General features: G+C 37.6%; 3 protein-coding genes and 1 non-coding gene across 12 annotated transcripts in view; 2 read left to right on the top strand and 2 right to left on the bottom strand.

Annotated features, from left to right (window-relative positions):
• Nucleotides 1-1,978, bottom strand: part of Csnk1g1 (casein kinase 1 gamma 1) — a 151,830-nt gene extending 149,852 nt beyond the window's left edge. For 3 of the 5 annotated variants that reach the window (XM_046426565.2, XM_046426568.2, XM_058573298.1), the window contains exon 1: nt 1,770-1,977. The gene's annotated coding sequence lies outside the window, so the exon portion shown is untranslated. Of the gene's footprint in view, nt 1-1,769 lie in introns of all 5 variants that reach the window. The other 2 variants (XM_046426566.2, XM_046426567.2) reach the window with 2 other exon arrangements.
• A 172-nt stretch (nt 1,979-2,150) lies between these two features.
• Nucleotides 2,151-27,472, top strand: part of Trip4 (thyroid hormone receptor interactor 4) — a 71,329-nt gene continuing 46,007 nt past the window's right edge. For 2 of the 5 annotated variants that reach the window (XR_009225132.1, XM_046426601.2), the window contains exons 1-3: nt 18,875-19,030; nt 25,374-25,543; nt 26,153-26,286. Coding sequence is in view for 4 of the 5 variants with exons in the window: in XM_046426601.2 (XP_046282557.1) it covers nt 18,930-19,030; nt 25,374-25,543; nt 26,153-26,286 (405 nt within the window). In the remaining variant the exon portion in view is untranslated. Of the gene's footprint in view, nt 2,520-18,874; nt 19,160-25,373; nt 25,544-26,152; nt 26,287-27,472 lie in introns of those variants that run through there. The other 3 variants (XM_046426603.2, XM_046426602.2, XM_046426604.2) reach the window with 3 other exon arrangements.
• Nucleotides 3,903-14,461, bottom strand: Pclaf (PCNA clamp associated factor). The gene is made up of 4 exons (XM_046426605.2): nt 14,310-14,461; nt 13,923-14,003; nt 11,908-12,070; nt 3,903-4,845 (listed from the first exon to the last, which is right to left on the bottom strand). Exons 1-4 carry the CDS (start codon nt 14,353-14,355, stop codon nt 4,800-4,802), a joined length of 336 nt encoding a protein of 111 aa, XP_046282561.1. The 5' UTR covers nt 14,356-14,461; the 3' UTR covers nt 3,903-4,799.
• LOC124080683 (U6 spliceosomal RNA) lies at nt 8,019-8,126 on the top strand. Its single transcript, XR_006847767.1, has one exon. It is a non-coding gene; the product is annotated as a U6 spliceosomal RNA (small nuclear RNA).

Genomic DNA, 27,472 nt, shown 5'->3' with positions numbered 1-27,472 from the left:
CCCTAAGTTCATTGCTCAACAAGGCAAGAGGAGGCTGTAATTTAAATGTACTATCCCCCTTGTAATACTGGTAAGAATTGTACTCATTTTATTTATTAAAAAAAAAAAAAAAAAAAAAAAGCGGGGGCTGGGGAGGTGGTTCAAGCGGTAGCGCGCTCGCCTGGCATGCGTGCGGCCCGGGTTCGATCCTCAGCACCACATACAAAGACGTTATGTCCGCCGAAAACTAAAAATAAATAAATAAATAAATAAATATTAAAAAAATTCTCTCTCTCTCTCTCTTAAAAAAAAAAAAAAAAAAACTGGCTGGGGAGATAGCTCAGTGGTAAAGCACCTGCCTAGCATGCAGGAGGTCCTGAGTTCAATCCCCATCACCATATAAAAAACAACAACAATAAAAAATGATGTTAAAAAAAAAAACCCTGCGGACTGGGATTCTAGCTCAGTGATAAAGTGTTTGCCTCACAAGTGTGAGGCACTGGGTTCGACCCTCAGCACCACATAAAAATAAATAAGTAAATAAAATAAGGATATTATGTACATCTACAACTAAAAAATATTTAAAAAGAAAAACCTGAGGATTTGCCCAAGGTCAACAATTAGCAAGCAGCACAGTGTGGGTTTAATCCCAGATTTATTTACCTCAAAGCCAATACTTCCACTTGACCACAATTATCTCCTTAAAAGATTAACACAGCTCAACAGCAGAGAATCTAGTCTCACCGAAAGTTCACGTATCTATTCTGAGACATGCATCACTAAACTACCTACAATTCAGTTAATGAAACAGAAATGAAAAGGATCTTTCTGCTTCATTTAAACTAGGGCAGGTTTACCGACAGGTAAAAAAGAGATTGGACGAGGCTTGCCTCAACATGTCTTTCCTAGACCTCTATATCCATACCGTTTTCCCAGTCTTCTTGTTTTTTGTCTCCCCCCCTCCCCACCCCCGCCGCCAGGCACGTACATCTACTATACAAGGCAATGTCCGAGTATGGGTGCTGGGTGCTTTTCAGAATCGCACTTTTAAAAGAAAATTTGTACCAGATATGTATCTAGCTGGAAGTTTTTCCAAACATCTGAAGTGTCATTTAGGGGCAACAAATCCAGTTCCACCCTCTTTCTTCTACACGGTGATCCTTACCCACTTGGGGGACACTGATCCTGTAGGACGCTGAGGCAAGGGAACAGTAAAGGAAGGAGCGGGGGAAGCGCACGGAAGTTGGGTGGAGGGAGGTCTCATTACCCACTCTCCTGCCCCAGCTCTCCCAAGGGCGGCTCCACTGTGCTCAGCCGAATCAGAACCCCCACAAACCCTGAAACCTCGCTGTCTCAGCGGGATGGGTAGGAGAATCCGGTAATGGAAAGCATGAGATTGCCCAAGCCACCCCGCCTAGTCCATACTCTCCTTTTGGCCCTAGATGATGCTCCCCCTTTTTCAAAGCGAGCCTTCAGGTGGCAAACTCCGGGTCAGCACTGGCCAAAGTCTTCTGCCTAAGAAGGGGCACCTTCTCCGTGGGTCCCTAGCCCGCTACCCGAAACTATCCGCCGGCAGTGTGTCCCAGCCCCTCCATTCCGCCCACGCAACCCTCCACACGCCGCCTGCGCCCCACCCGGGATCCCAGCGTCCCCCTCCCCGACCCGGGTAAGAGCCACCCATCATCCCCTCACTCTCTCCCTCTCTCTCATTCTCTCTCTCTCTCTCTCACACACACACACACTCCCTCAGACTCCAGCCTCCCGGACCCCGTCGAAGCTAGAGCAAGTACCTGGAACGGGCATGCTCTGGGGCTCAAAGGAGCGGGCGCGGTCCCCTCCCGGAGGCGCCGAGTGCTTCTCTACCCACCCGCAGCTGTAGCTTCTCTTTCCCAAGAGCGGGAGGGAGGAGAGGAGGCGGAGGGGAGGGGGAAAGTAAGGAGCCGAGGGGCGGCAGCAGCCGAACCGGAACCACTAGCACTGACCCCTCCCACGGCCAGGAGCCCTCGGAGTACCCCGACGCTCTTGATAGGACAAACCTAGAGCAGGCACGGAGAAATTGACACCACCACTTCCGGGTCATCCCCGCGGCAGCCCCTCCTTAGCAACAGCGTGGGGTTGCTAAGCGGAAGTGCCTCCAAAGCACCCACCCACCCTCATATCTTTTGGGACTACCAGGTGGTAGGCTGTGAGAGTACTGCTCTGCTTTGGTAACACCCTCTTACCTTCTACTCAAGAATTTAGTTCGAGGAAATGCCTCGCTGCCAGAGGCAGTAAGCCCATGCCGCTTTTCCCTTCAGCCATTCTGGGTCATCAGCCCCCACCAACTGCATACACCAGCTCCCTTCTGCTCTGAGCCCCAGGCTAAGTGGCTCCTCTTAAAGCTCTTCTTACTGGTCCCTTGCGGGAGTTACTTTCTGGAGATTTAACAAGCATCTCCCTCTTGTGGATTTCCCTTGTGTTTCAGCTGGATTTTAAAAATCTTCAATGTGAAAGCTTTTTGATAGACTTCGTTCTCCTGTGATAGCTCCTGAAGCCAAATGGTGAGCAAGTTTTGTCTTCACCTTTTTTTTTTTTTTTAAAGATTGCGCGTGTTTGTTTATGGTCTAGAAACAACCTTGCTAAATTAAAGGGGAGGGGAGAGAATGGATGTAAATCCTCAAAAGAGCAAAGCAAAAGGCCAAAGGAACCCCATAATCAAGTTTGGTAATGAGAAACATATCTAATCCTCCACTCCGAATAAACGTTCATACCTGCACTGTGGGCAAGAAACAATTCAATAAGACATCTCATTTATTCTATATTAGGGTAGTTTGGGGTTTAAAAGTAATCCTTTTTATAAAAATGACTATCAGGCACGGTGGCACACTCCTGTAATCCCAGAGGCTCAGGAGTCTGAGGCAGGAGGATCGCGAGTTCTAAGCCAGGCTTAGCAAAAGCGAGGTGCTACGCAACTTAGTGAGATCCTGTCTCTAAATGAAGTACAAAATAGGGCTGGGGATGTGGCTCAGTGGTCGAGTGCCCCTGAGCTAAATCTCCGGTCCCCCCACCCCTAAGAAAAACCCCTCATCATTATAGTAATTAAATATTCAGAGAAAATGAGTAAAAATCTTGTCTTTCCTATCTTGAATAGGTCTGCTTAGATGCAGTACAGCAAGAGGGTAACTTCTAAATTTTTCTCTTCATTAGCAGTGAATACACTTGCAATGGCAGTCTTCAGTTTTGTGGGTCATGATAACCTCAATCACGGATATTGTATTGTTGTCCACCTGAGCTAGGACGGACAGGAAATAGCTTTGGTAACTTGGAAGAAATTCCAGGTCTATTGGGTTCCAGAATGCATGAGACAGTGTTAAATTGATTTACCTAGGCAGTCAATTCAGCAAAGCCAGTTAGGAAATTACTTCAGACTCTAATGTCTCAGTACATCTAAAACATTCCCACTCCTGCCATCTACATATGCACATTTGAGACCTCACACACCCTACTTCAAAGCATATCCAGTAATTAATTGTTCTTTAAAAACCTGGTTGAAGCTGTTGTAGTGGTGCATGCCTGGGAGGAGAATGGCAAATTCAAAGCCAGCCTGAGCAATTTAGTGAGACCCTGTGTGTGTGTGTGTGTGTGTGTGTGTGTGTGTGTGTGTATATATACACACACACATATTGATCATATATATGTACACACATATACATATATGTATATATACACACACACATATGTACATATGTGTAGTGTGTGTGTATTCCCAATTGAATAACATTCCGTTTAACATCCACTTCTAAAAGACAAAGCAAAAAATATAATATACAATCTACAATCATCAGGTATCAGTTTGGAAGTTGATAAAATCAGATTTTGCATTTGGAAGGAATAAAATTGAAACATTTGGTCAGGCATTAATTCAGGAAGCACACAAATGGATGTGTATTGTGAAAATAAGTAGTCTTTTATTTCAAATTTCAGAAAACATGCCTGTTAAAACATGGTTAATTTTGAAAATTGACAGCTTGTCAGTATGCAAAAAGTGTGCTAGGAAAGCAAGAACATCAATTAACAAGTAGTATTATACCCACTTCTTCAGTTAATCTTGAGAAATGAAGTGAATGCTCTAAGGACTTTAGACATAGCTGTTGGTTTATAGCATGATTTGCCTGTCATATTTTATTGATTTCCAACTTTAAAAGTATAAATGCAAAGGGTAATATTTTATGATACTGAATCAAATATCCAAGAAAAATTCCTCCCTATTAATGTGGCTTATAGAATCTTTTTTCCTTATTCTATGCTAGAATTTTGTCTTTTTGTTGTTTTAACTGTCCTTAACTTTTTCCACATCCATCCAAATTTATTCAAGAGGGCATTTTTGGCCCCCTTTCCGAAAAATGACAGAAACTAAATTTAATTAATACTGATTTTTTTTTCATGTGCAAAACTCTAACTCTGCTTTTTTAAAGCAAATAAAGGGAATAAAAACATAGCATAATTTCAATGCCCAAATGGCATCAGTACAAAGATGTAAACAAATCTCAAATACAGGACATTAGTAATTGGAACATCATGCACTGATTTAATGTTAGCAAGAACAAGAAGCTTTATAACAGGTAAAAGAACCAACATAGTGCATTAAAATTGAATATTAACCTAAGTAACCGTAATTTTACAAATTCTCCAATTTCATAACTTGCTTTTGAATAAACTTTAGCCTCATTTTTTAAATCGAATGCCTATTCATCAAAGCTTACTGAACAAACATATCTATGCAAATTTATACCCTAAAATACCAGAGTAAACAGGAGACATTATTCAAAGATGAATAAGTTCTATTCTTTTTCATCATCTGTGTGGTCAGGTTGCAAAGGACATACTCTGTAGAAAGAACAGAGAACTTTAGTAGTTACCTAAGTATCAATTCTTTAAAAAAATTAGAAAAAAAATTAGTAAAAAACATACAGAAATCAGGAACAGTAATTTTATTTATTTGTTTTTTAAGTCCTTTTTTTTAATTTGTAGGAATAATAATTAATAATGTAGTGGCTGTGGTCAAGTGCCAGAAATGAAAGAAAATTTAACTTTATTAATTGACAAATATGTATAAATTTCAAGTACTAGTGCAACACAATTTGTAGCAATTTCTTTGCCTCTTATTTTGCAGAATCAATATTTCCCATTTAGAATATGTTGCGATTTTTATTTACAGTGTCTCATTCCTAGAGCATCTTTTTTTTTAAGGTTAAGTAAATTGATAAATAGAATATAATCTATCAGTAAAAACTTCATGATAGATAGGTGCAGTGTTGCAATTGCATGATCCCAATTGCTTGGGAAGTAGAAGCAGGAAGTTCAGGAGTTTGTGGACAGCATTAGCAACTTAGCAAGACCCTGCCTCAAAATAAAAATATAAAGTGTGGGCTGGGCGGGGCGGGGGTTGTGGCTCGTTGGCAGAGCGCTAGCCTAGCATGTATGAGGCACTGGGTTTGATTCTCAGCACCACATAAAAATAAATAAAGGACCATCAACAACTAATAAAATATTTTTTAAAATATATAAAGTGTGGGGATATAGCTCAGTGGTAAAGCATGCTCCCTAGGTTCAATCCCCAGTATTGAAAGAAAAGAAAAAACCAAAACTTTGTAATAATCCTGGCCAATAACACATGCTTATTATCCCAGCTACTCAAAAGACTAAGGCAGTTCCAGGCCAGGACAACTTGGTGGGACCCTGTTCCAAAATAAATAAAAGGGTTGTAACCCAATAGTAGAGTTGTTGTGTTTGTTGTTGTTGTTGTTGTTATTTTGTTTTGTACCAGGGATTGAATGCAGGGATGCTTAACCACTGAGCCACATTCCCAGTCCCTTTTTTGTTTTTAATGAGGTAACTTTTTTTAAATTTTTATTTTATTCATTTATTTTTCTAATTATTTTTTAGTTTTTAGGTGGACACAATATCTTTACTTAATTTTTATGTGGTGCTGAGAATCGAACCCAGTGCCTCATGCATGCTAGGCAAGCCCCATCATTTATTTTTTATATGCGTTGAGGATTGAACCCAGGACCTCACATGTCCTAGGCAAGTGCTCTGCTACTGAGCCACAACCCCAGCCCTGTTTTTTATATTTTATTTAGAGACAGGGTCTCGCTGAGTTGCTTAGGCTGACTTTAAACTTGGAATCATCCTGCCTGCAGCCTCCCAAGCCATTGGGATTACAGGCATGCAGGGCACCCAGTTTAGTAGTAGACCTCTTGCCTAGCATGCGTGAAGGTCTGGGTTCAGTCCCCAATACCATTAAAAAAAAAAAAAAAAGAAAGAAAAGTAATAATAAAAAGCAAAAAATTAAGCAGTTCATTTGAGCAGAGGAAACAGCAAATTTGTTAACTTATGGTTGTCATAGTTTTTAAAAAATAATTTACATTATCCCAAAGCCATTCATATTTACTTTTTATAAAGAAAAAGTCAATTAAGAATTTAATCATAAATCAAAAATTTTATTTTAGAGATGGAAAAGATTTGTGACACCTATTTAAAGATTTTAGTTTTCAAATTCGATCCAGTAAGCCTGAATGATCATAGAACTGGGTACCAAAAGAAGGAAGCTAAAATGAAGGTAACCAGACATTGTATAAGATTATCATTGCTTGTGTAGGGATGCATGCATATACCTCCAGTGACTCTGCAAAGTTCAAGACCAGCCTGAGCAATTTAGTGAGGCTGTAAGGAATTTAACAAGACCCTTCTCAAAAGAAAAATAAAGAGGGCTAGCGATGTAGTTCAGTGATAAGTGCCTGTGGGTTCAATTCCCAGTACAAAAAAAAAAGATGATCATTGCTTCATATCTCAGTAGGCTATGCTGGAATTTAAACCAAGTTAACTAATGAATGCTATTATGACCTAAACTTCCTTTTCATACAGTCTAATTTACTTAGGCATCATAGTTCTGTTCAAGATTTAAGCAGAAGCTGGGCATGGTGGCACACTCCTATAATCCCAAGGGTTTAGGAGGCTGAGGCAGGAGAATTTGAAATCAAAGCCAGCCTCAACAATTTAGCAAGGCCCTAAGCAATTTAGTGAGACTCTGTATCAAAATAAAATATAAAAAGGGCTGGAGATGTGACTTGATAGTTAAGTGCCCCTGGAACAAAAAAAAAAAAAAAAAAAAAGATTTAAGCAGATATTCTCTTGATTCTGACTCTCTATGTGCAATAGATGGGAGTTTACCCTGCCTTTAGGAGAAAATAAGACCACAAGAGTAACCATATTTCAAAATATTACTTTGAAGGTTCATATTCCTTCTAATAAACTATTTCAATAAAGGAATAATTGTAACTGTCTTAAAAGTCAAATCTAAGAAAGGGGCCTAAAGAAAAAATGTAAACCTGTATTACTACATTTATGGCACAGATCTTATTATACCATGGATTAAAGTTGTTTGAGAATATATGTATAATTTCTTTCCATATGATGGAAAACTGAAATATAGGTTTATTCCTGTATTATAGCCAAAATTGGCTGTCTTGCCAAATTATTTTATTTCCCTAATGTTAATTCAAACAATTCAAAAGGATTAAAGTATATTCTAGAGGTAATCTTGACTACTACACCTTGTTAATTTAGAATAAGAAAGAACAAGGAAAAATGATAGCAATGAGGAGAAACAAAAAGAGAGGATCATGAAAACAAACCTATTATTATTCGTGATTTTTTTTTTTGTGGGTGGTGGTACTAGGAATTGAACCCATGGCCTTAATGCATGCAAGGTAAGCACTCTACTGAGCTATATCCTAGCTGGAAAACAAACCTATTAAAAAGCTTGGTGGCTCATGCATATAATCCCAACTACTCAGGAGGTTGAGACAGGAGATATCCAAGTTCAAGGCCAGTCTCAGCAACTTAGTGAGGCCTTAAACAACTTAGGGAGTCCCTGTCTCAAAAAAAAAAAAAAAAGGGTTTGGAATGTAGCTCAGTAATAAAGCACCCCTGGGTTCAATCTCTAGTACCAAAAAATTTTTAAAAAGTTTGATGGTTGATTTTTATTGAAATAAATTATGTGCTTGCTTCAGCCACACATATACTGAAATTGGAACAATGCAGAGAAGATTAACATGGCCCTACACAAATATGACATGCAAATTCAAAAGTAAAAAAATAAACAATCATAATAGTGTTATTTTGTTTTGGGGGATATCAGGGATTGAGCCCAGGGGCAGTCAGCCACTAAACCACACCCCCAGCCCTACTTAGTATTTTATTTAGGGTCGGGGTCATACTGAGTTTAGCCGATCTCCATTGCTGAGGCTGGGTTTGTCACCGAGCCTGGCCCTAAGCCCTTCTTAAAACATTTTGAGAAGGGTCTCACTAAGTTGCTGAGGCTGGCCTCAATCTTACCTTCCTGCCTCAGCTTCCTGAGTAGCTGGGATTGCAGGTGTGCTCTTCTCTAGCAATCATTTTGTTCTCTTTCAGCCCTTTATTTTTATTTAGTTTGTATTCAATGTAAATCAATTCAAAACACAATGTACAATCCATATCAGATGTACAGTGTTAACTATGAAGCAAGAGCAAGTTTCGTTCACATATACCACAGGTTGAGATCTGTTGGATCTGGTAGATTCTAAAAATGGCTTAAAACTTTTTAAAACTGTTGTAGCCATAATGAATATTGGAACAGCTAAGGGTCAATGTATGACTGTGTGAACCAGATTTCATGCAGTGTCTGTTCCTAAAAAGTTATATACAGTGAGGCAGTTGTAAAAGTTTTTCTTTCTAGAATCAAGTCCAGTTAAGGCTTAGAACTAAGTCTTAACTACAGAAAGTGTTCCAAATGTAGCTATTCTGATCTACAGAAGTTTTTTTAAAGTATTTACAGAAAGAACATTAAAAAAAAATTGTGAATTTAATGGGATTTCCAATCTTCATTTCCCAAATACACTATTTTTGTCTACTTCATGTTTGCCTCTTATTTTCAAGATTTATCAAATATGTCTTTGAGTCATAAATTTTCAATTATATGCAAATATAATTATTCAATATATGCAAAATAAAAAGTAATGTTGTAAGATGGGTTTAAGTCAGTATACTTCTATTCTTCTGAATGAAGTACGGTAGCTAATGAATGACACTTTTATTGAATGGTTACATGTGCTAAGAAATGCTTACCAATTATTTTAAGTATACATGCAACTCTTACTCATTCTTGGATTTGGAATAGATTCCAATCTATCCTTTCCCTGGCACATGTCAATTAATACAAAGAAAGTTAAATGCAATGTCAAGCAGGGATGTAGCTTAATGGTAGAGTGCTTGCTTAGCGTTCGCAAGGCCCTGGGTCCAATCTACAGCACCAAAATAAAAATAATAAATAAATAAGAATAAAAAATTAGGACTAAAACAAAACAAGAGAGGGGCTAGGGTTGTGGCTCTGTGGCAGAGTGCTTGCCTAGCATGCAGGAGGCCCTGGGTTCGATCCTCAGAACCACATAGAAATAAAATAAAGATATCATGTCCACCTAAAACTAAAAAATAATTATTGAAAAAAAAAATAATTTCCATTAACACCTGATGGTTCTTTCCAACATACATATAAGTCATGAAATCTTTTTATATTGCCTAGTTATTTTACAGCCTTCTAGATTTAGTGAGCCAAAATGAAAACTGAATTTCCATTCCACAGGTCATTCTTGTCTTAGAGCAGAGTAACATAATTCTCTTCAAGGTAGTTTTTAAAGTCCATATTTCTTAAGCCACATTAAAAAAAAAAAAACTGTTAAGTAATTTTTGATGTTGACTTTCTCCTTAGTCTTGTACATGAAACTCCAGCAGATTTAATATTGGCATTCTCTATTTAGTTAAATCCTTCAGATGATCTTCAAACCATCCCAGTTTGGACTCTCAAGATTTTCTGTGTTGATAAAATGAGTGGAATTAGCAGACATGATGAACACCTGTTGTTGTTGTTTTTCCTACCAAGACAGACTTCCAGATGCCATTTGGATTGAGATTTAAAAATATGAGTTGGAGAACTGTAGATTTTTCTTAGTCTATTCTCTCAATAGTAGAGATGTAGAAGGGTAAGTAAGACCACGAGAAGACTGGCTATAGTCTTTATAGCGCTGGAGCTGGTTGCGGTGGTGGGCTTTGTGGTTTCATAATAGGTAGCACCTGGTGTGCTAGTTACCTTTAATGAATTAATGAATTAATCTGAATTAATCTGCATGGGTAGGAGCAGTACCAGAAGCAGCAGCCCCAGACTGAGCCTGGCCACCATCCTCTTACCCTTGTGTGTCCAACTTGCTGCTTTTGTAGGCTGGAGGGTCTCTGAATTCCTCACTGGTGTGGAAGTAGCAAACCACGCCTTATATTCAAATGGCATCACAATGACAGTGACAAGATGCCACACCTTTCCTTACCCAGTCAAATACTTTGTTTTTGAAAGTTTTAAAACATTTAAAAATTGTTGCCTGGACCCCATTATTAACATTATTAAAAATTGAAAAAAACAGGTTTCAATTTTTTTTTCCAAGTAGCATTATCTTTTTTCTGGTTATTAAAAGTGACTTGTTGGCCTGGGGTTGTGGCTCAGCAGTAGAGTACTTGCCTAGTACTCTGAGTTCAATCCTGAGTACCACATAAAAATAAATAAAGGTATTGTATCCAACTACAGTTAAAAAACTATTTTAAAAAAAAGTGACTTGTTTGTTGAAATTTGTTAGTATAAGAGGTTTTTATTCAGAGATAATTGTTACTAATATTTGTTATATTTTCATACAGTACAAATACATGGTTTAGATTTTACACAGTAAGGATTGTATCCAGAATTTTTTCTTAACATTTATCATGAGCATTTTCCTGTCATTAAAAGCATAGTTTAATTAGCTTTTTAAAAAGTTTGCAGTGGGTTGGGGATATAGCTCAGTTGGTTGAGTGCTTACCTTTCATGGACAAGGCCCTGGGTTCAATCCCCAGCACCACACACACAAAAAAAAGTTTGCAAGCTAGTTGTTTGTGGTAGCTCTTAATCCTAGCTATCTAAGAGGCTGAAGCAGAAGGACATCAATTTTGAGGCCAGCCTTGGCAATACAGTGAGACTCTTTTTTTTTTTTAAAGAGAGAGAGAGAGAGAGAGAGAGAGAGAATTTTTTAATATTTATTTTTTAGTTTTTGGCAGACATGACATCTTTGTTTGTATGTGGTGCTGAGGATCGAACCCGGGCCGCACGCATGCCAGGCGAGTGCGCTACGGCTTGAGCCACATCCCCACCCCCTACAGTGAGACTCTTATCTCAAAAACAACAACAACAACAAAAAAACTTTGCACATTGAACTCTATATATGTATAATTTTATCCCTGTTTTGTTTTGAAATATTCTTAAGTACTTGTAGAGAAATTGTCAAGATAATATACCATAGTATCTGCCTTGGTTGTTTCTATATGGATATTTCTATATTTTTCAACTTTTTTACATTTTATATTTCTTGGGGAAGTTGAACTAGTATTTTGTTTTGTTTTGTTTTGATGCTGGAGTTTGAACCCGGGACCTTGTGTATGCTAAACACAGGCTCTACCACTGAAGTATATTGTCAGCCCCAAACTGGTAGTTCAGGAGGCTAAACAGAATTCAAGCTAAATAAACCAACATGGAAACTGCCTTTCAAAAAATGTCTAAAGAAAAAGGTGAAAATTAAAGAATAAAGAGTATAAGTTCACAGTTAATGCAGCACTTACCTGCATGGGTACAGATTCTCTTTGGAATAAGAAAAATAATACTTTTGATGTTTAAAATTTTGGAGTGATTTATATTAAGGAAATAGTACAAGTTTAAAAAAAAAACTTTAGTTTTTATATTTAGCTTGAAGAGAAACTTTAAAGTTATTCAATATCTCATTCATCCTTTATTTTCAAGAGTATATTTTCTTTATATTCCAGAATATAAAAACTTACTTTCTCTTTGCTTTTCCTAAGCCACTGCTTCCTGGCTCTTCAGGAATCCGATTCTCCTTTTCAGAATCTTTAGGGGACAGCCTAAAGAATTCTCCAATTCCTTTCTGCCACTTGGGAGTTGGACGTACACAAACTGGATTTCCTCCTGCATACTTATTTTCAGCTGTAAAATATAAACAGAACTAAATAAGAACTAGGAATCCAACCACCATTCATTAAAAAGACTTAATTCTTTCTTTCACTTCAAATTCTCAAAGGTATAAGGGATATTACATCCATCTTAAAAAACTAGAAAATGTGACACAGGAAAGCTATAATCAGACAATAAACTCAGTTTGATAGTTTGATCCTAGGAAAAAAAATCAGTAATAACAATTTTTAAAGCTGGAAAATCTTTTTCATATTTGTCCATGAGCAAAGCTATCAAACAGTATTATGTACTGTCATACAATATTTGATACAGTTTTTCCTAACATAAGGTATCACCCTATAGAATAAATCACCAGAATTTTATTTAATAAGATCATTTAGGCTGGGCACAGTGGCCCATGCCTATAATCTTAGTTCAGAGGCTGAGGTAAAAGGATCACAAGTTCAAAGCCAGCTTCAGCAACTTAGCTTGACTCTGTCTTGAAATAAAAAATAAAAAAGTGCTGAAAATGTAGCTCATTGGTAGATCAACCCTGAGTTCAATTCCCAGTACCAAAAGAGGAAAAAAAAATAAGGGCATTACCAGTTTCAAACACTTACTGGAAGTAAAGATAGAGATATGTTAAACATTATAAAAGGTGCATTTGTTCAAAGCATTCATTAAGGGCGTACATTCAGTTGGCTCTGGTGATTCAGCAGTGTTCCAAACAATGGAATGTGGCCCTAATGGGATTTATTCTAGTGGTACAGGTTGTAAGATAGTCTCAAAAAATTCATCTTCTTTCAAATGTTTTAACTACTATTCCCTTTTTTAAAAAGATTTTTTTAGTTGTTGATGGACCTGTATTTTTATATATTTATATGCGGTGCTGAGAATTGAACCCAGTGCCTCACACATGCTAGGCAAGTGCTCTACCACTCAGCTACACCCCAGCCCTACTATTGCCTTTTATCTGAAGAGACTGAAATAATAAATATTTTCTAAGAAAGTGTTTGGAATAGGAGGAAATTTGAGTTGACTGAAAAATCTATGAAGTCTTCAACAGTGCTCTCCTTTCTGTTTGTAACTAAATCTTGTGGAATTAATCTTCCTGCCTGTTCAACTTTCTACTGAAAGGGAAGAGGCACCAGATGGCAGGGCATTTTCTCATCCTCTCCACATGCAGGAGGAGCAGTGTGAAGCTATTTCCCTCGCCTTGTTACACTCCTACTCAAACAAAAGCAGTATCAAGAGCTGCAAAGTTAGAAAACACACACAAACACCACACTCAAAAAAAGACAGAGGAGGGGATGGGAGTGAGGGATAGAGGAAGAAAGGAAGGAAAGCAAAAGCAAAGGCAGAAAAAGTATTTATACTAAGAAGACAATGTAAGCCTGACTAAGGGGCACACACCTCTATTCCCAGTGAACTGGGAGGCTGAGGCAAGAGGATGGCAAGTCAAGGCCAGCCTGGGCAACTTAGCCAGACACTGTCTCAAAATTAAAAAAAAAAAAGAAGAAGAAGAAGACAATGTAGTTAGCATAGTCAATCATTATCCTAAATCTAGTGAAGAGGTACTTAAATAGTTTCTAAAAGAAAAAGCCAACTGTCAATAATAAACACTAAACAACAACAACAACAACAACAAAAATAGGTTTGAAGATAAATCTGGGTCCCCATCTCAAGGCTTGAGATTCATTTCCATGAGACTTTTTTTCCCATACTCTAGCCCCCTAATAGGCCAAGGCCCCCTCAAAGGATAGGGAAGAAAGGCCTGAGAATCTCTAATAAAATTCCAAAGTGGGCCAGGGCTGTAGTGCCAAACCTGATCCTCTTTTAGGAGGCGTCCTCTTACTCAAGGAGCTTGCAGCAGGGCGCTTCTTACCTTTCCTTGATGAAAGCGATGTAGAATTAGTAGCAGAGGTGGAGGAACCAAGGATCTTTCTTGGGGCTCGAGAAGCCACCACTGCAAAGAGAGGCGAGGAGGGGAGCATTCAGAAAGGGGCAGGAAGGTTTTGATACCTTGTCTCGCCACATTCTCACCACAATCCCGGACCCTAGCAGCTTCAGGAGGACAGCCCAGGGATCCAGAACAGCAGGATGGCCTTCCCTTGTCCCTCCAGCCGCTTCCTCAAGGTAAAGGGGACTGGTGGCTGCTTCCTGGCTGGCTGGAGTTTGGGTGTGCCGGGCCCAGGGGAGCCAGGGCATCTCGCCACCCAGGAAAAACCCCTCTCCACCCCTTGCTGTCCACTATGGCGCTGGATCCCTTCACCTTTTCTGTAGGTGCCTGGGACGCTGTCTGCTTTAGTTCGCACCATGTTCAAACGGGAAGAGACAAGAAAAACGACCTGGCCGATGAGGTTCACAAGACAAGGACCTAAAAAAAAAAAAAAAAACCTCTCCCGCCACCGTTTATATTAATGTCTTTCCCGCGCTCCACAAGACTCTCGCGAGCTGTGGTTCCCCATTGGTTCTGTTCTTTAACCCCAAACCAATCGCCGGAGTCCAGGGGTGAGGCTTAATGCAGTGCTGGCTAGTCCATCAACTCGCAGGGGCTTGTGATTCGCACCAGCGCCAGGTGGGCGGTGCCCGGACACTTTCCCGGGTTACTTGATGTGTTATTGCTAAGATTCTGAAGTAGGTAAATGGGCCTGTTTATAGAAACGAAATAAAACAGCAATGACAGAAAATTACATTTCTTCAAAAAATACATAGGGTTAAATACACAATGATTGACTTCTGGAAACGAAACCTAAAATTAAGCGGATTTTTGGACACAAATCAAAATAAGAATTTTTGAGAGCTTTCAAACCGCAGGCATGACTTATCTATATCATTCATGTCAAAACAATTCTATGGGATTGGGAAAAGGAAACTAATATAATTTTTGACAGTCTTTTGGTTTTAGGATCATGTGAAATTTAAAAAAAAAAAAACACTGTGTGAATTGTATATACATACACACACGAAGAGAAATAATAAAATGCCTTTCTGAAAAAAAAATCTGCCAAATGTGTTAAAGGCTAGATAGAATAGGGAAGTAATAATTTTTCTCTATCCCTATGTTTATCTTCTAATTACAAAACCCTCAGAAAATGATTTTCACTCTGAATACCTGTGCATAAAAAGTAGGATCAAATGAATGTGATGTGGGGTATATTCTGTTAATTGTTCACTTGAAAGGCAACTCTGGAGAGTGTGAGCACAGCATTAATTTGTTCCAAAGAATTATGTTTGAGGTTTTTTGTTTTGTTTTGTTTTTGCAATGTTGAGGATCAAACCCAGGTCCTCTCACATCTAGGGAAATGTTTTAGCACTAGGCTACATTCCAGGATAATGGATACCCTGGAATTAAAAAAAAAAAAAAAAAAAAAAAGGCTACTCATTACTTTAACAGCCATACTGCATTATAGAATTAGAGGAGTTAAACAACAGATTAAATTAACATTCTAACAGATTAAATTAACTTTATAATAGTAGGAAATGTATTCACAATTAATTACCTGAGTTTTATCTTAACCCTGGGTCCTAAGATTGCAGACACCTTTGTAATAGAAAAATCAAGAAGCCTCAGGGTATGCTCTGTTGTCATCAAGTTCCATCTCAATTCACTCTGGTAAAATGCCATTGTTTCCTTTTCAGTTAAAATTCTCTCTTCCCAGGGGTTAAGAAAGTTGAGGTGGGGAGAGTCAGCAACTTAGCAACCTCAGCAACTTAGAGAGGCCCTATGCAACTTAATGAGACCCTGTCTCAAAATAAAATATAAAAAAGGGCTGGGGATGTGGCTCAGTTGTTAAGTGCCCATGGGTTCAATTCCCTGTACAAAAAAAAAAAAAAAAAACAAAAAACCCTTCTACAAAGGGCTGAATTGAATTCACATATCAAATTCCTACAAAGATTGGATCTGCCTACAGTCTTTTTTCCTATTCTACAGGCCAGTTAAATTGCTAGAAAGAATTTCAAATGTACCTTTTCCTATAGAGGCTGTCTACATATTACTATTGCTATAGTTGTGTTTGTATGTCTTTTGGGGAGTGGGCATGTGCTGGGAGTCAATCCTATATGCTAGGCAAGCACTCTTACCAATGAGTTACATCCCCTGCCCTATATGTCTTTTTAATACTATGACAATGAAGTCATGCCTACTAAAATTATTTTTCTTTTATGTTTTTATTGGTACATTATGTACATAATGATGAAATGTGTTATATTGTGTGTATCTACAATATAATTTGACCAGTATCACTGCCTAGGATTTTCCCCCTCCCTCCCCACTACTAAAAATTCTAAGAGAAATATTTGCTTTGGAGAAGTACTTCTCCTTTACAATTCATGAAACAGAGAACTATGTGATGTGAAAAATATTGTTAAATGTGTGAATGCAATTTCTACTTAAATTTGTACCAAAGTATATCTTTGGTATGCATGTTTATGTTTATGTGGGCTGGCTACAGAACCCAGAGCTGCTGGGCATGGTGGTGCAAGGCTGTAATCCCAGTGATTTGAGAGGCTGAGGCAGGATGATCACAAAGTTGAGACCATCTTCATCAACTTAGTGAGACCATCTCTCAAAATAAAAAATAAAAAGGGCTGAGGATGTGGCTTAATGGTTAATCACCTGGTATTCAGTCCTCAGTACCAATAAAAAAAAAAAATGACCCTAGGGCCTTGTTAAGGAAACTTTCTACAACTGAGCTACACCCCCAATCCCAAAGAATATATTTAAGTCATATTAACTGGGTGTGCTTGCTTTGCTTAGGCAGAAATGTAATTGAATACAGGATAATGATTGTAAATGGTGTTATATGCACACATTACAACCTAGAAATTATAATCATAAACATATGCTTTATGAAAAAAAATTATTCTTGAGGACCTGGTCATTTAATTATAACATGTATGTGTTAAGTTCTTTTTTAAAAAATATTTTTAGTTGGACACCACACCTTTATTTTATTTATTTATTTTTATGTGATGCTGAGGATCAAACCCAGTGCCTCACATGTGCTAGGGAGGCACACTACTACTAAGTACAACTCCAGCCCTGATATGTTAAGTTCTATTGTGCTTTTTACGAATTTAAGTCATAGTCTGTCTTCCAGAAGTCAATATTTTAGCTGGGGATGTGGCTCAAGCGGTAGCGCGCTCGCCTGGCATGAGTGCGGCCCAGGTTCGATCCTCAGCACCACATACAAACAAAAGATGTTGTGTCCGCGGGAAACTAAAAAAAGAAATAAATATTAAGATTCTCTCTCTCTCTGTCTAAAAAAAAAAAAAAAAAGAAGTTAGTATTTTAGTTATGGGACAGAACAAATATGGAAATGGGTAAATGATTTGAATGTTTTAATTAGTAATAAATGTATCAGATTTTTATAAAGAAAGAAATCGCATACCCACAAATCATGCATCCATTATTACTTAATATCAACAATATTTTGCTTTTAAAAAAAAGTTAAAAATGCTAAATTAATGACAAGAACAATCTAACCTCAATGTAAGTTAATACACTTTTATGATTTTGATTAGTTATGCTAGTAAAAACATTAGCATTAAGAAAAGTTCAGGGGCTGGGGATGTGGCTCAAGCGGTAGCACGCTCGCCTGGCATACGCGGGGCTCTGGGTTAGATTCTCAGCACCACATAAAAAATAAAGATGTTGTGTCCACTGAAAACCAAAAAATAAATATTAAAAAGATTCTCTCTCTTAAAAAAAAAAGGAAAAAAAGGAAAGGTCAAACTGGGGCTGGGGTTGTGGCTCAGCGGTAGAATGTTTTCCTAGCATGTGCAAGGCACTGGGTTCGAATTTTAGCACCACATATAAATAAATAAAATAAAGATCCACCGAGAACTAATTTTTTTTAAAAGTGAAACAACATTCAATGTCTAAATAGGCTAATAGGAATTTTTAAAACTTGGGGTTTTTTGGGGGGAGGGGCGGTAGGGATTCAACCCAGAGTTACTTTAATAGTGACATCCCCAGTCCTTTTTATTTTTTTAAGGCAGGGTCTCACTGAATTGATTAGAGCCTCTTTAAACTGCTATCCTCCTGCCTCAGCTTCTCGAGTGGCTGGGGTTACACGCATGCACCGCCGCACCCGGCAAGAATGAAAAATTTTAACCTATAAAGGTAACCAAAAAACAAACAAACAAACAAAAAATATCCGGGAATCATAAAAAATGCTTTCCAAAAAAGTTTGGCTAACATTTTCCCCAACCCATTGCCCTATCAGAGTGGGGAACTGCAAAGGACCCCCTAAGTCTGGTTATCTTGGGTTGAGAATTCATGTGGAACATCTTCTAAGACAAATTTCAATACCTGTTATTAATTTTCCCCTTTGAGCTTAATAAATTGTCTTGGCCCTAATGGAAAAGACCTAGTTCAACAAATTAAATAGAAATTGTAGGAGTGTGAATCTAGTTAATCAGACTACAGAGGGTATTCATAACAACTACCACCACCAGAACAAAAATTAATATAGTACTAATAGCTTACGTGCGTTGTTTTTAAATGTTTTACGTAAAAACAGAAAGATTTAAAGGCTGTACTCTCAGCTTTCAGCGTATTGTGTTTTGTTTTTTTTCCCCCTAAACTGTAGTTTTCATAGGTATTTCTATTGTCTTCTCGGCAGCGTTGCCCATGGCCTTCCTCGATTCTACCTCAAACAATGTAGAAAAGCACGCGCTGAGGGAGCTTGGGTATTCCCGGAAGCATACAAGGAGGCGGGAACAAGCCTGAGGCAGTACAGGTGGGCGGGATCTGCGCTGGGGCGGTGCAACTGCGCCGGGCGGTGCAAGCTGGCGGAACCCGCGTGAGCGAGGTCGGGTTGCAAAGGGAACTAGTCCCGCGCAGGACGTGGGGCTTTTGTTGTCCAGCTGGTTCCGGCTGAGGAAGATGGCGGTAGCTGGGGCGGTGTCCCGGGAGCCGCTGGTGCTCTGGTGCACCCAGCAGTTGCGGAAAACTTTCGGCCTGGATGTCAGCGAGGAGATCGTGCAGTGAGACCAGTTCGGGTCCTAGGCGGGAAGGAGCTCTGGGATGTGCACTAGCACAGAGAAAAGGAAAGCGGGGAGGAATGAAAAGTTGATGAGAGACAAGAAATATAATAAAAGAGCTGCAATTAGTCTGTAGGGGCCGAATTTTGGTCTCCGCTTTTATAGTTTAGCTTCTGGAAAGGTTGTCAAGCTGTACGATATACGTTTTTTTCTTCTGAAAAACTGTAGTAATTAGCCCTATAAGATTGTCCAAGGATCTAGTTTCCTTATAGACTCTGAGAGAAGCAGCAAGTCAAATTTTCTTTAGAGATTCTTTATTTCGGTTTGCCCGGTCCGAGTTTTGTCAGGTCGGACCTGGAATTTAAACTGGGGTGATGTGGTACAGTGCAAGTAGTTCCTGACTCATATTCTATATTCAGCTATCATTTACCAATTTTGAAATCTTAAACAACTTAATTTCCTTCTCTGTACCTTGGTTTCTTCATCTATAAATGAATAATTAGTAGAGTTTATCTTTCGTGTTTAAAATTCTTTTGAAACAGACATAGCAAACATGATTTAATATGTGCTTCCAATCGTTTAACGAACATGTTGCTTTATTACTACATACCAGTTGCTGGGGCAACAAAAACGATACAATTGGGTTGTGCTATCTTGATGAGTTTCTGAGATGGGTAAAGCAGAAGTTGGGAGAGTACTTTGAAGGATCTTCATTAAGATTTGAAACATTCGGAAGGGAAAGTACTAGGAGATTGATCAAGTTATGTGTATGTACGAATATGACATAATGAATCCCACTATTATGTATAATTATAGTGCACGAATAAAAAATAATAAATACTTTATTGATGAGTGGGAAAAATAAAGAAATAAAAAGTTTGCAACCTCGAAAGATTTACTGGAAAGGATCCCTTTTGCCTGAGAACTAAAGTATAGGTTTTACGTGCTCAGGTGGAGGGGAAAATGTCTGCAAAAATCGGACTTGATCAAGAACCTGAAAGTGTTTCTTAATTTGATTCCTGTTCACTGATGCTGAAACCTAAATTGTGATTCTAGGTTTGTAGGAAGTAAGGCAGTTTCACTTTGGGAGAAAACTGAAACTTGTTGGCAAGGAGAGTCAAGACAGCCCATTTTAAAGGATTTTGGTTTTTGAACACTTGAATAGACTACCAAAACCAAAAAACCCCAGACATATCACATGGTTTGGCTTAACTCTTGTGTGAATGCAAAATCAGGTTAAACAGTTTTCAAACATTCATTTTAATTTAGTGGAATGTTATCAAATTGAATAATAAGACTTGACAATATATGTACCAAAAAAGTGGTTTTTATTAACATTATTATGTGTGAATTCAAATTTACTGGGTTCATTATAGTCACTTAGTATCTTAAAAGATTGTGTCTATTTTTGATGAATCAACAACTTGGAATGGATTACAGATGATAAATGCAGACTTCTCAGTCTCAGAATCAAATTTTTGAGTATACACTATCAAGAAAATTCTGATCTCATAGATCCTGGTTTAACAGTTTTTTTTGGCAGACTCAAGTTTTCCTCAAACTCATCCACACCACTGAAAGTGAAGTGATAAATTTCTATTTTAAAATTGAAATACTAAGGACTGGGGTATAAGCTCAGTGGTAGAGTTCTTGCCTAGCCCTGGATTCAATCCCCATAACCGCCCCCCCCCAAAAAAAAAAAAATGGAAACACTAAGTATGGAACACCTGCTTGCATTTTTTTATGTTTATTTTTTAGTTGTAGTTGGACACAACACCTTTATTTTATTTATTTTTGTGTGGTGCTGAAGATTAAACCCAGGGTCTCGCATGTGCTAGGCGAGCGCTCCACCACTGAGCCACAACCCAAGCCCATCACCTGCTTGCATTTAAAAAAATTTTTTTTTCGTAGTTGTAGATGGACAGAATGCCTTTATTTATTTGTATGTGGTGCTAAGGATCAAACCCAGTGCTTCGCACATGCTAGGCAAGTGCTCTGTCACTGAGCTACAACCTCAGCCCCCACCTTCTTGCATTTTTTAATTTTATGTGTACATGTTAGACAAGTATTCCAAACTTCCAATAATCACTGAAATTTCATATAATGTACTAATATTTGAACCACAAAGTATTCACTAGTTGTTGCACAACAGGCTATTATTCCATGACTAAGGCATTTACTGTGTCTTGTCTAGCAGTAAATTAAGAATTATCAAGGTGTGGGGCTCAGGTTGTGGCTCATTGGCAGAGCGCTTGCCTAGCATGTGTGAGGCACTGGGTTCGATTCTCAGTACACATAAAATAAATGAACAAAATAAAGGTCTATCAGCATCTTTTTTTAAAAAAAGAATTATCAAGGTGTAATACAGTAGTGTTCTAGCTTGCATAATTTTACATGAGTAATCTGAATTTTAAAAATAGCACAGAATTATTAAACTCCTAATCAGTCACATGTTTATAAGACATTAAGATGAGTTCAGAGTTAGCAAAATAAACTGTGTCACAATCTCCATGAGTTCATTTTTTTAGTTGACTGTTTTGATAATATTTGGTATATACCACATTTGGATGAGTGTTCTTTATCATACTTCATTAAACTGTTAAAATGATATTTAAAAAATATTTCCAGAACTGTTTTTACTTCCTTGGTGAAAATTTGGAATTCTAGGGTTAAATGATCCTTTAAGATTCCATATAGCTCTGAGCGTCTTGGCTACCAGTTAGTTTTTTGATGGAGACTGGTAAGCTTTGAGGAGAAGGTAGTTGAAATATGTAAGACCTGAAATGTCATTGTGTCTTTTTTTTTTTTAATCTGATGATCATTTTTTTTTTTAGAGAGAGAGGGGGAGGGAGAGAGAGAGAGAGAGAGAGAGAGAGAGAATTTTAATATATTTTTTTTTTTAGTTTTCGGCGGTCACAACATCTTTGTTTGTATGTGGTGCTGAGGATCGAACCCGGGCCGCACGCATGCCAGGCGAGCTCGCTACCGCTTGAGCCACATCCCCAGCCCTGATGATCATTTTTTAAAAATATTTTTTTAGTTGTTGATGGACCTTTAATTTATTTATTTGTATGTGGTGCTGAGAATCAAACACAGTGCCTCAGGCAAGTGCACTACTGCTGAGTTACAACCCCAGCCCTGATGATCATTTAAAAAAAAATTATTTTTTTAGTTGTAGATGGACACAATATCCTTATTTTATTTATTTACTTTTATGTGGTGCTGAGGATCAAACCCAGTGTTTCATAAGTACAAGGCAAATGCTCTACCACTGAGCTACAACCCCTCAGCTCCTGATGATCATAATATGTTCTCTTTTTTTTTGGTATTGGGGATCAAGCCTAGGGGCGCTTAGCCACAAAGCCACATCTTCAGCCCTTTTTTTAGAGACAGGGTCCTTGCTAAGTTGTTGAGGCTGGCCTTGGATTCATGATCCTCTTGCCTCAGCCTTCCTAGGCACTAGGATTACAGACATGTGCCATTGTGCCTGGACTCTAATATACTCTTAAGGAAGCCCAAAGGTATAGGTTTGTTCACCTGTAGCTCATAACTGCAGTTCCACCATGACACTATGAAAAGTATCTTGTCCATATGCTACCAATGATGGGACAATTTTGTGATTTTATTTTTTCACATTTAAAGGGTATAACATTATTATAATTTTCTTGTGTCTCACTAATGTGTCTGAATTACAAATGTTTTGAGAGTCTTTTTTTTTTAAGTTGTAGGTGAGCACAATACCTTTATTTTATTTATGTGATGCTGAGGATCAAACCCAGTGCCTCACACATGTGAGACAAGCGCTCTATCACTGAGCCACAACCCCAGCCCCTGTTTTGAGGGTCTTGCATCTACATTTTTGCTGATATTGTATGGGGGATTGAACAACCCAGGGGCACTCTACCACTGAGCTATATTCCAGCCCTTTAATTTTTTTTTTTTTTTTTTGAGACAGGGTCTTACTAAGTTGCTGAGGCTGGCCTCAAACTTGGAATCTTCCTGTCTTGACCTCCTGAGTAGCTGGGATTATAGCCACACACCACCTGGCTTATATTTAAATTTATATTTTTTTATCACTTATTCTTTTGTTAACAATAAGATGTATTTACTGTAGATAACCAATAAAGATCAGAAAAGCATAAAGAAGGAAACAAAATTACCATAATGCCACAATCTAGAGAAAACCATTTTCTCTCTGTTAGTGTTTTTTCCTAAGCATATTATAATGCAATGTTATATAATATAATGCAAAATAATTTTTAAAAAATTATTCATTGTTACTGGGGAAAAGAAAATAAATTAAAACTGTATAGGGGCTGGGGTTTCAGCTCAGTGGTAGAGCACTTGCCTAGCATGTGTGTGGCACTGGGTTCAATCCTCAGCACCATATAAACAAATAAAATAAAGTTATTGTGTTCACCCACAACTAAAAAAATATTTTTTAAAAAAACTGCATTTAACTTTACCACTCAAAGGTAATGATTTTGGTGTATAATGTTCTAGCCTTTTTCCTATACATAGGTTGGGGTATGTACACCTTTTATGGGAAGTGGGATCATATACTGTTTTACTTATCGTTATTATAAGAGTTCTCAGGTTGATAATAAATTTTTTGTTAGTCAGAGATGGGCACAATACCTTTATTTAATTTATTTATTTATTTTTATGTGGTGCTGAGGATCAAGCCCAGTGCTTCACCCATGCTAGGCAAGTGCTCTACCGCTAAGCTATAAACCCAACCCCTTGATTATAATTTCTTATAAATTTCACTTTTTAAATTTTTTTGGCAGTGCTATAAATTGAACTCAGGACCTCACACATGCTAAGCAAGCACTCATCCACTGGGCTACACATCCCAGCCCTTTTTTAAAATTTTATTTTGAGGCAGGGTGTCTCTGTTGTCCAGGCTGGCCTCAAATTTGCAATCCTCTCTCAACCTCCTGAGTAGCTGGGATTACAGGCATGTACCACCCGACCCAGCTCATAAATTTTAGTTTTGGTGTTGGCAATAGATTACCTTTCGTAAAATCCAAAATCTTGAATTCACTTATCCTTTCCCCTATCAACTGGAATTTAGGTAGTTTCTGATTTTTTACTAATTTAAATAATGATGCAATTAGTTTTTTTGTGTAAAATTTTCTGTGTCTCTTATTTTACATATGGTCCTTTGAGTAAAATTATTAGATTATTTTAAAACACTTGAAATATATTGGCTGATTGATTTCTAGGAAAGTTGCATTATTTTATATTCCTAAACAATTAATAGCATTTCCTTAAAAAAGATCTGCTTGCCCGTGCAGTAGTGGCACCTGCCTGTAATCCCATCGGCTCTGGAGGCTGAGGCAGGAGGATCACAAGTTCAAAGCCAGCTTCAGCAACTTAGCAAGGCCCTAAAGCAATATAGCAAGCCTCAGTCTCTAAAGAAAATATTAAAAAAGGGTTGGGGATGTGGCTCAATGGTAAAGCACCCCTGGGTTTAATCCCTGGTATTAAAAAAAAAAATCTATTCTGATGTGACACTAATCTTGATTTATAAATTTTTAAGAATAATTTTTTAGTTGTAGATGGACACAATATCTTTATTTATTTATTTTTTATGTGGTGCTGAAGATAGAACCCAGTGCCTAAAACGTTCGAGGCAAGCACTCTACCACTGAGCTACAGCCCCAGCCCTTGACTTACAAGTGTTGAATTGGGGCTGGGATGTGGCTCAGTGGCAGAGTGCTTGACTCACACATACCAGGCCCTGGTTTTGATCCTCAGCACCACATAAAAATAAATAAATAAAATAAAGGTATAAAAAAATGTTGAATTAATAACTGGTTAGGGAAAAATAATGAGGTTATAGTATATAAGTCTATCTTCAGCAAATAATAGAAATTTAGATTTTGCAAATGTAGAGATTAAGTAGTGTGTATCATTTCCAAGGAAATGTAGAGGTGTAGCTATAGGAAGTATTCCTATGTTAAGGATAGCCCTGTAACACTTCACAGCACTGATTTGATTCTAAAAATACATCAAAATAGTAAATGGTTAAATACATATGAAGTTTAGATTATTAATTTCTTGAGATCAGGGTCTTTGTCCTAATCATATCCCTAGTATCTTGCATAGTATTAGTTCAAAGTAAAGTTTTTAATAGATTAATGAATAGTAGGGTTTGTTTTTATTTTGAGGTGCTAGGTATTGAACCCAGAGTTTTACTCATACTAGGCAAGCCCTCTACCACTGAGTTACATCTCTAACCCTAATGAATGGTTTTTACTACCTTGACCTCCGTTATAATTATTGAAAAGCATAATGTAGGTTATCCTTGTTTCATCAAATTTTATCTTTGCCTCCTGAGGTATGTTTTGTCAATTGAGAGTGCTGAAGAAATACGAGAATATGTGACGGACCTCCTCCAGGGAAATGAAGGCAAAAAAGGTCAATTCATAGAAAATCTTATAACCAAATGGCAAAAGAATGATCAGGAGTTGCTTTCTGATCCTTTGCAGCAATGTTTTAAAAAAGATGGTAAGTTAATGTAATTAGGTATAGGTTGAAATATTGTTCATAAATTAGCAGGTTTAAAAGTCTTAGTATTTTCAGCTACCTGTATTTCTTCACAGCTAATTAAAACATAATCATATGTCTCAAAATAAAAAGGGATGGGGATGTGTCTCAATTGTTAAGCACCCCTGAGTTTAATCATCCGTGGTACCAAACAGGAAAAATAAAGAAATGTTGACTGATTATAATTGTATAAATAACAGAGGTTTCTGTTTAATTCCCAAAAGGTGAACAACAAAGTAAATGACCTAAGTCATTATTACTTTATAATCATAAATATCACCTTTTAAATTGTTAATCCAGCCAGTAGTATTTGAGTTAATATCATTGACTATAATCTTGAAAATGATGGTTTAGTTTAGTTCTGGATTGAAAGGAATTCTGCCTGACTTGATGTCTTGATTCTACTAAGCATCGCTTTCTTTTTATTACCTATTCAAGTTAACTAATACATGTGGGGTGAGGCCCTAGGTTCAAATGCCAGTACTGTGATTAAAAAAAAAAGAAAAAGTTGTTAACTAATGATTCTTACTATTATCAATCTTTGTGTGATTGTGTGTTTATTCTTTAAAGAAAGTTTTGATATGCATAAATCAGGAGACCAGCTAAAGCGTGGTAGGCGGAAAGGAAGAAATAAACAGGAAGTTCCTGCATTTGCTGAACATGACACAACTATAGAGGTCAAAACACCTTTTGATTTGGCCAAGGTGAGTACTTATAGAATGAAGCTTTTTCTGCCTCTATGGAGAAGAAGTGACTAATATTTTTTAGAGAGTGAAGTGTAAAAATTGATCTGCAGTGGCAATTTTCAACAAATACATGAATTTAGATGATAATGATGACATATTGCTTTCTATATGGTAGGTTTTTTTGTTTGGTGGTTCTATGGATTGAACTTAATACATACTATCCAACTGATAGAAAATAATGACATGCTGTGGGTTTCAACTTCAACATTTTGTAGGTTAATGCTGAAAGAACGCACAATGCTTGCTATTATTAAAGGTATTCCTTTCGGCTGGGGTTGTGGCTTAGTGGTAGAATGCTCGTCTAGCACGTGCGAGGCCCTGGGTTCGATCCTCAGCCCCACATAAAAATAAATAAATAAAATAAAGGTATAAGGCTGGGGATGTGGCTCAAGTGGTAGCTCACTTGCCTAGCATGCGTGAGACACTGGGTTCAATTCTCAGCACCACATAAAAATAAAATAAAGATATTGTGTCCACCTAAAACTAAAAAATAAACATTAAAAAAATTATAAAAAATAAAGTTAAAAAAACCTGAACTTTGTTTAAAAAAAAAAAAAGGTGTTCCTTTCTTGAACCAGTCTTCTCTAATATTATTATTATCGTCTAGCCTTCAAAACTTATTTCCTAGTCTCTCTTGGCTCTCACAATAACTCTTAAGGAAAACAAATGTTTATAATCAGGGAAATTTGATAAGCTAAATTTCCCCAAAGAAATAGTAGTTAATTAAACTAAGATTGAAGTACTGAACTCAAAAATTTTGAGTGTGATTACCAAGAAAAAAACATAGGGCAGGCACAGTGGCACATTCCTATAATCCCAGGGATATAGGACACTAAGACACAGTGGCACATGCCTGTAATGCCAGGGATATAGGAGGCTAAGGCAGAGGATGATTGCACATTTGAGTCCCCCTCTTGGGCAATTTAGTAAGACCTTGTCTTAAAATAAAAAATGAAAAGGATTGGAGACGTAGCTCAGTAGTAAAGTGCCCCTGAATTCAATCCCCATTACCACAAAAACAAACAAACATAGGTGGGCTTAGAGTGTACCTCATTGATACAGCATTTGCTGAGCACATGCAAATTGGTGAGTTCAATCCCCAGTGCTGGGAGAGGGGATGAGGGAGAATTTAAAAGTGTTTGAA

Source organism: Marmota monax, unplaced genomic scaffold, assembly GCF_021218885.2.
Source record: "Marmota monax isolate L192 unplaced genomic scaffold, Marmota_monax_Labrador192_F-V1.1 WCK01_AAM20220418_F8-fsc00078, whole genome shotgun sequence".
In the NCBI taxonomy this organism is placed as follows: Eukaryota; Metazoa; Chordata; class Mammalia; order Rodentia; family Sciuridae; genus Marmota; species Marmota monax.
The sequence above is the reverse complement of the archived record's forward strand: the minus strand, read 5'-3'. Positions and strand labels throughout refer to the sequence as shown.

Coding starts and splice junctions, on each gene's coding strand:
- Pclaf (XM_046426605.2), bottom strand. CDS start 14,355: ATGGTGCGAACTAAAGCAGACAGCGTCCCAGGCACCTACAGAAAAG. Junction 14,004..14,309: donor CCCAGGCACCTACAGAAAAG/GTGAAGGGATCC, acceptor CTCTCTTTGCAG/TGGTGGCTTCTCGAGCCCCA. Junction 12,071..13,922: donor ATCGCTTTCATCAAGGAAAG/GTAAGAAGCGCC, acceptor TATATTTTACAG/CTGAAAATAAGTATGCAGGA.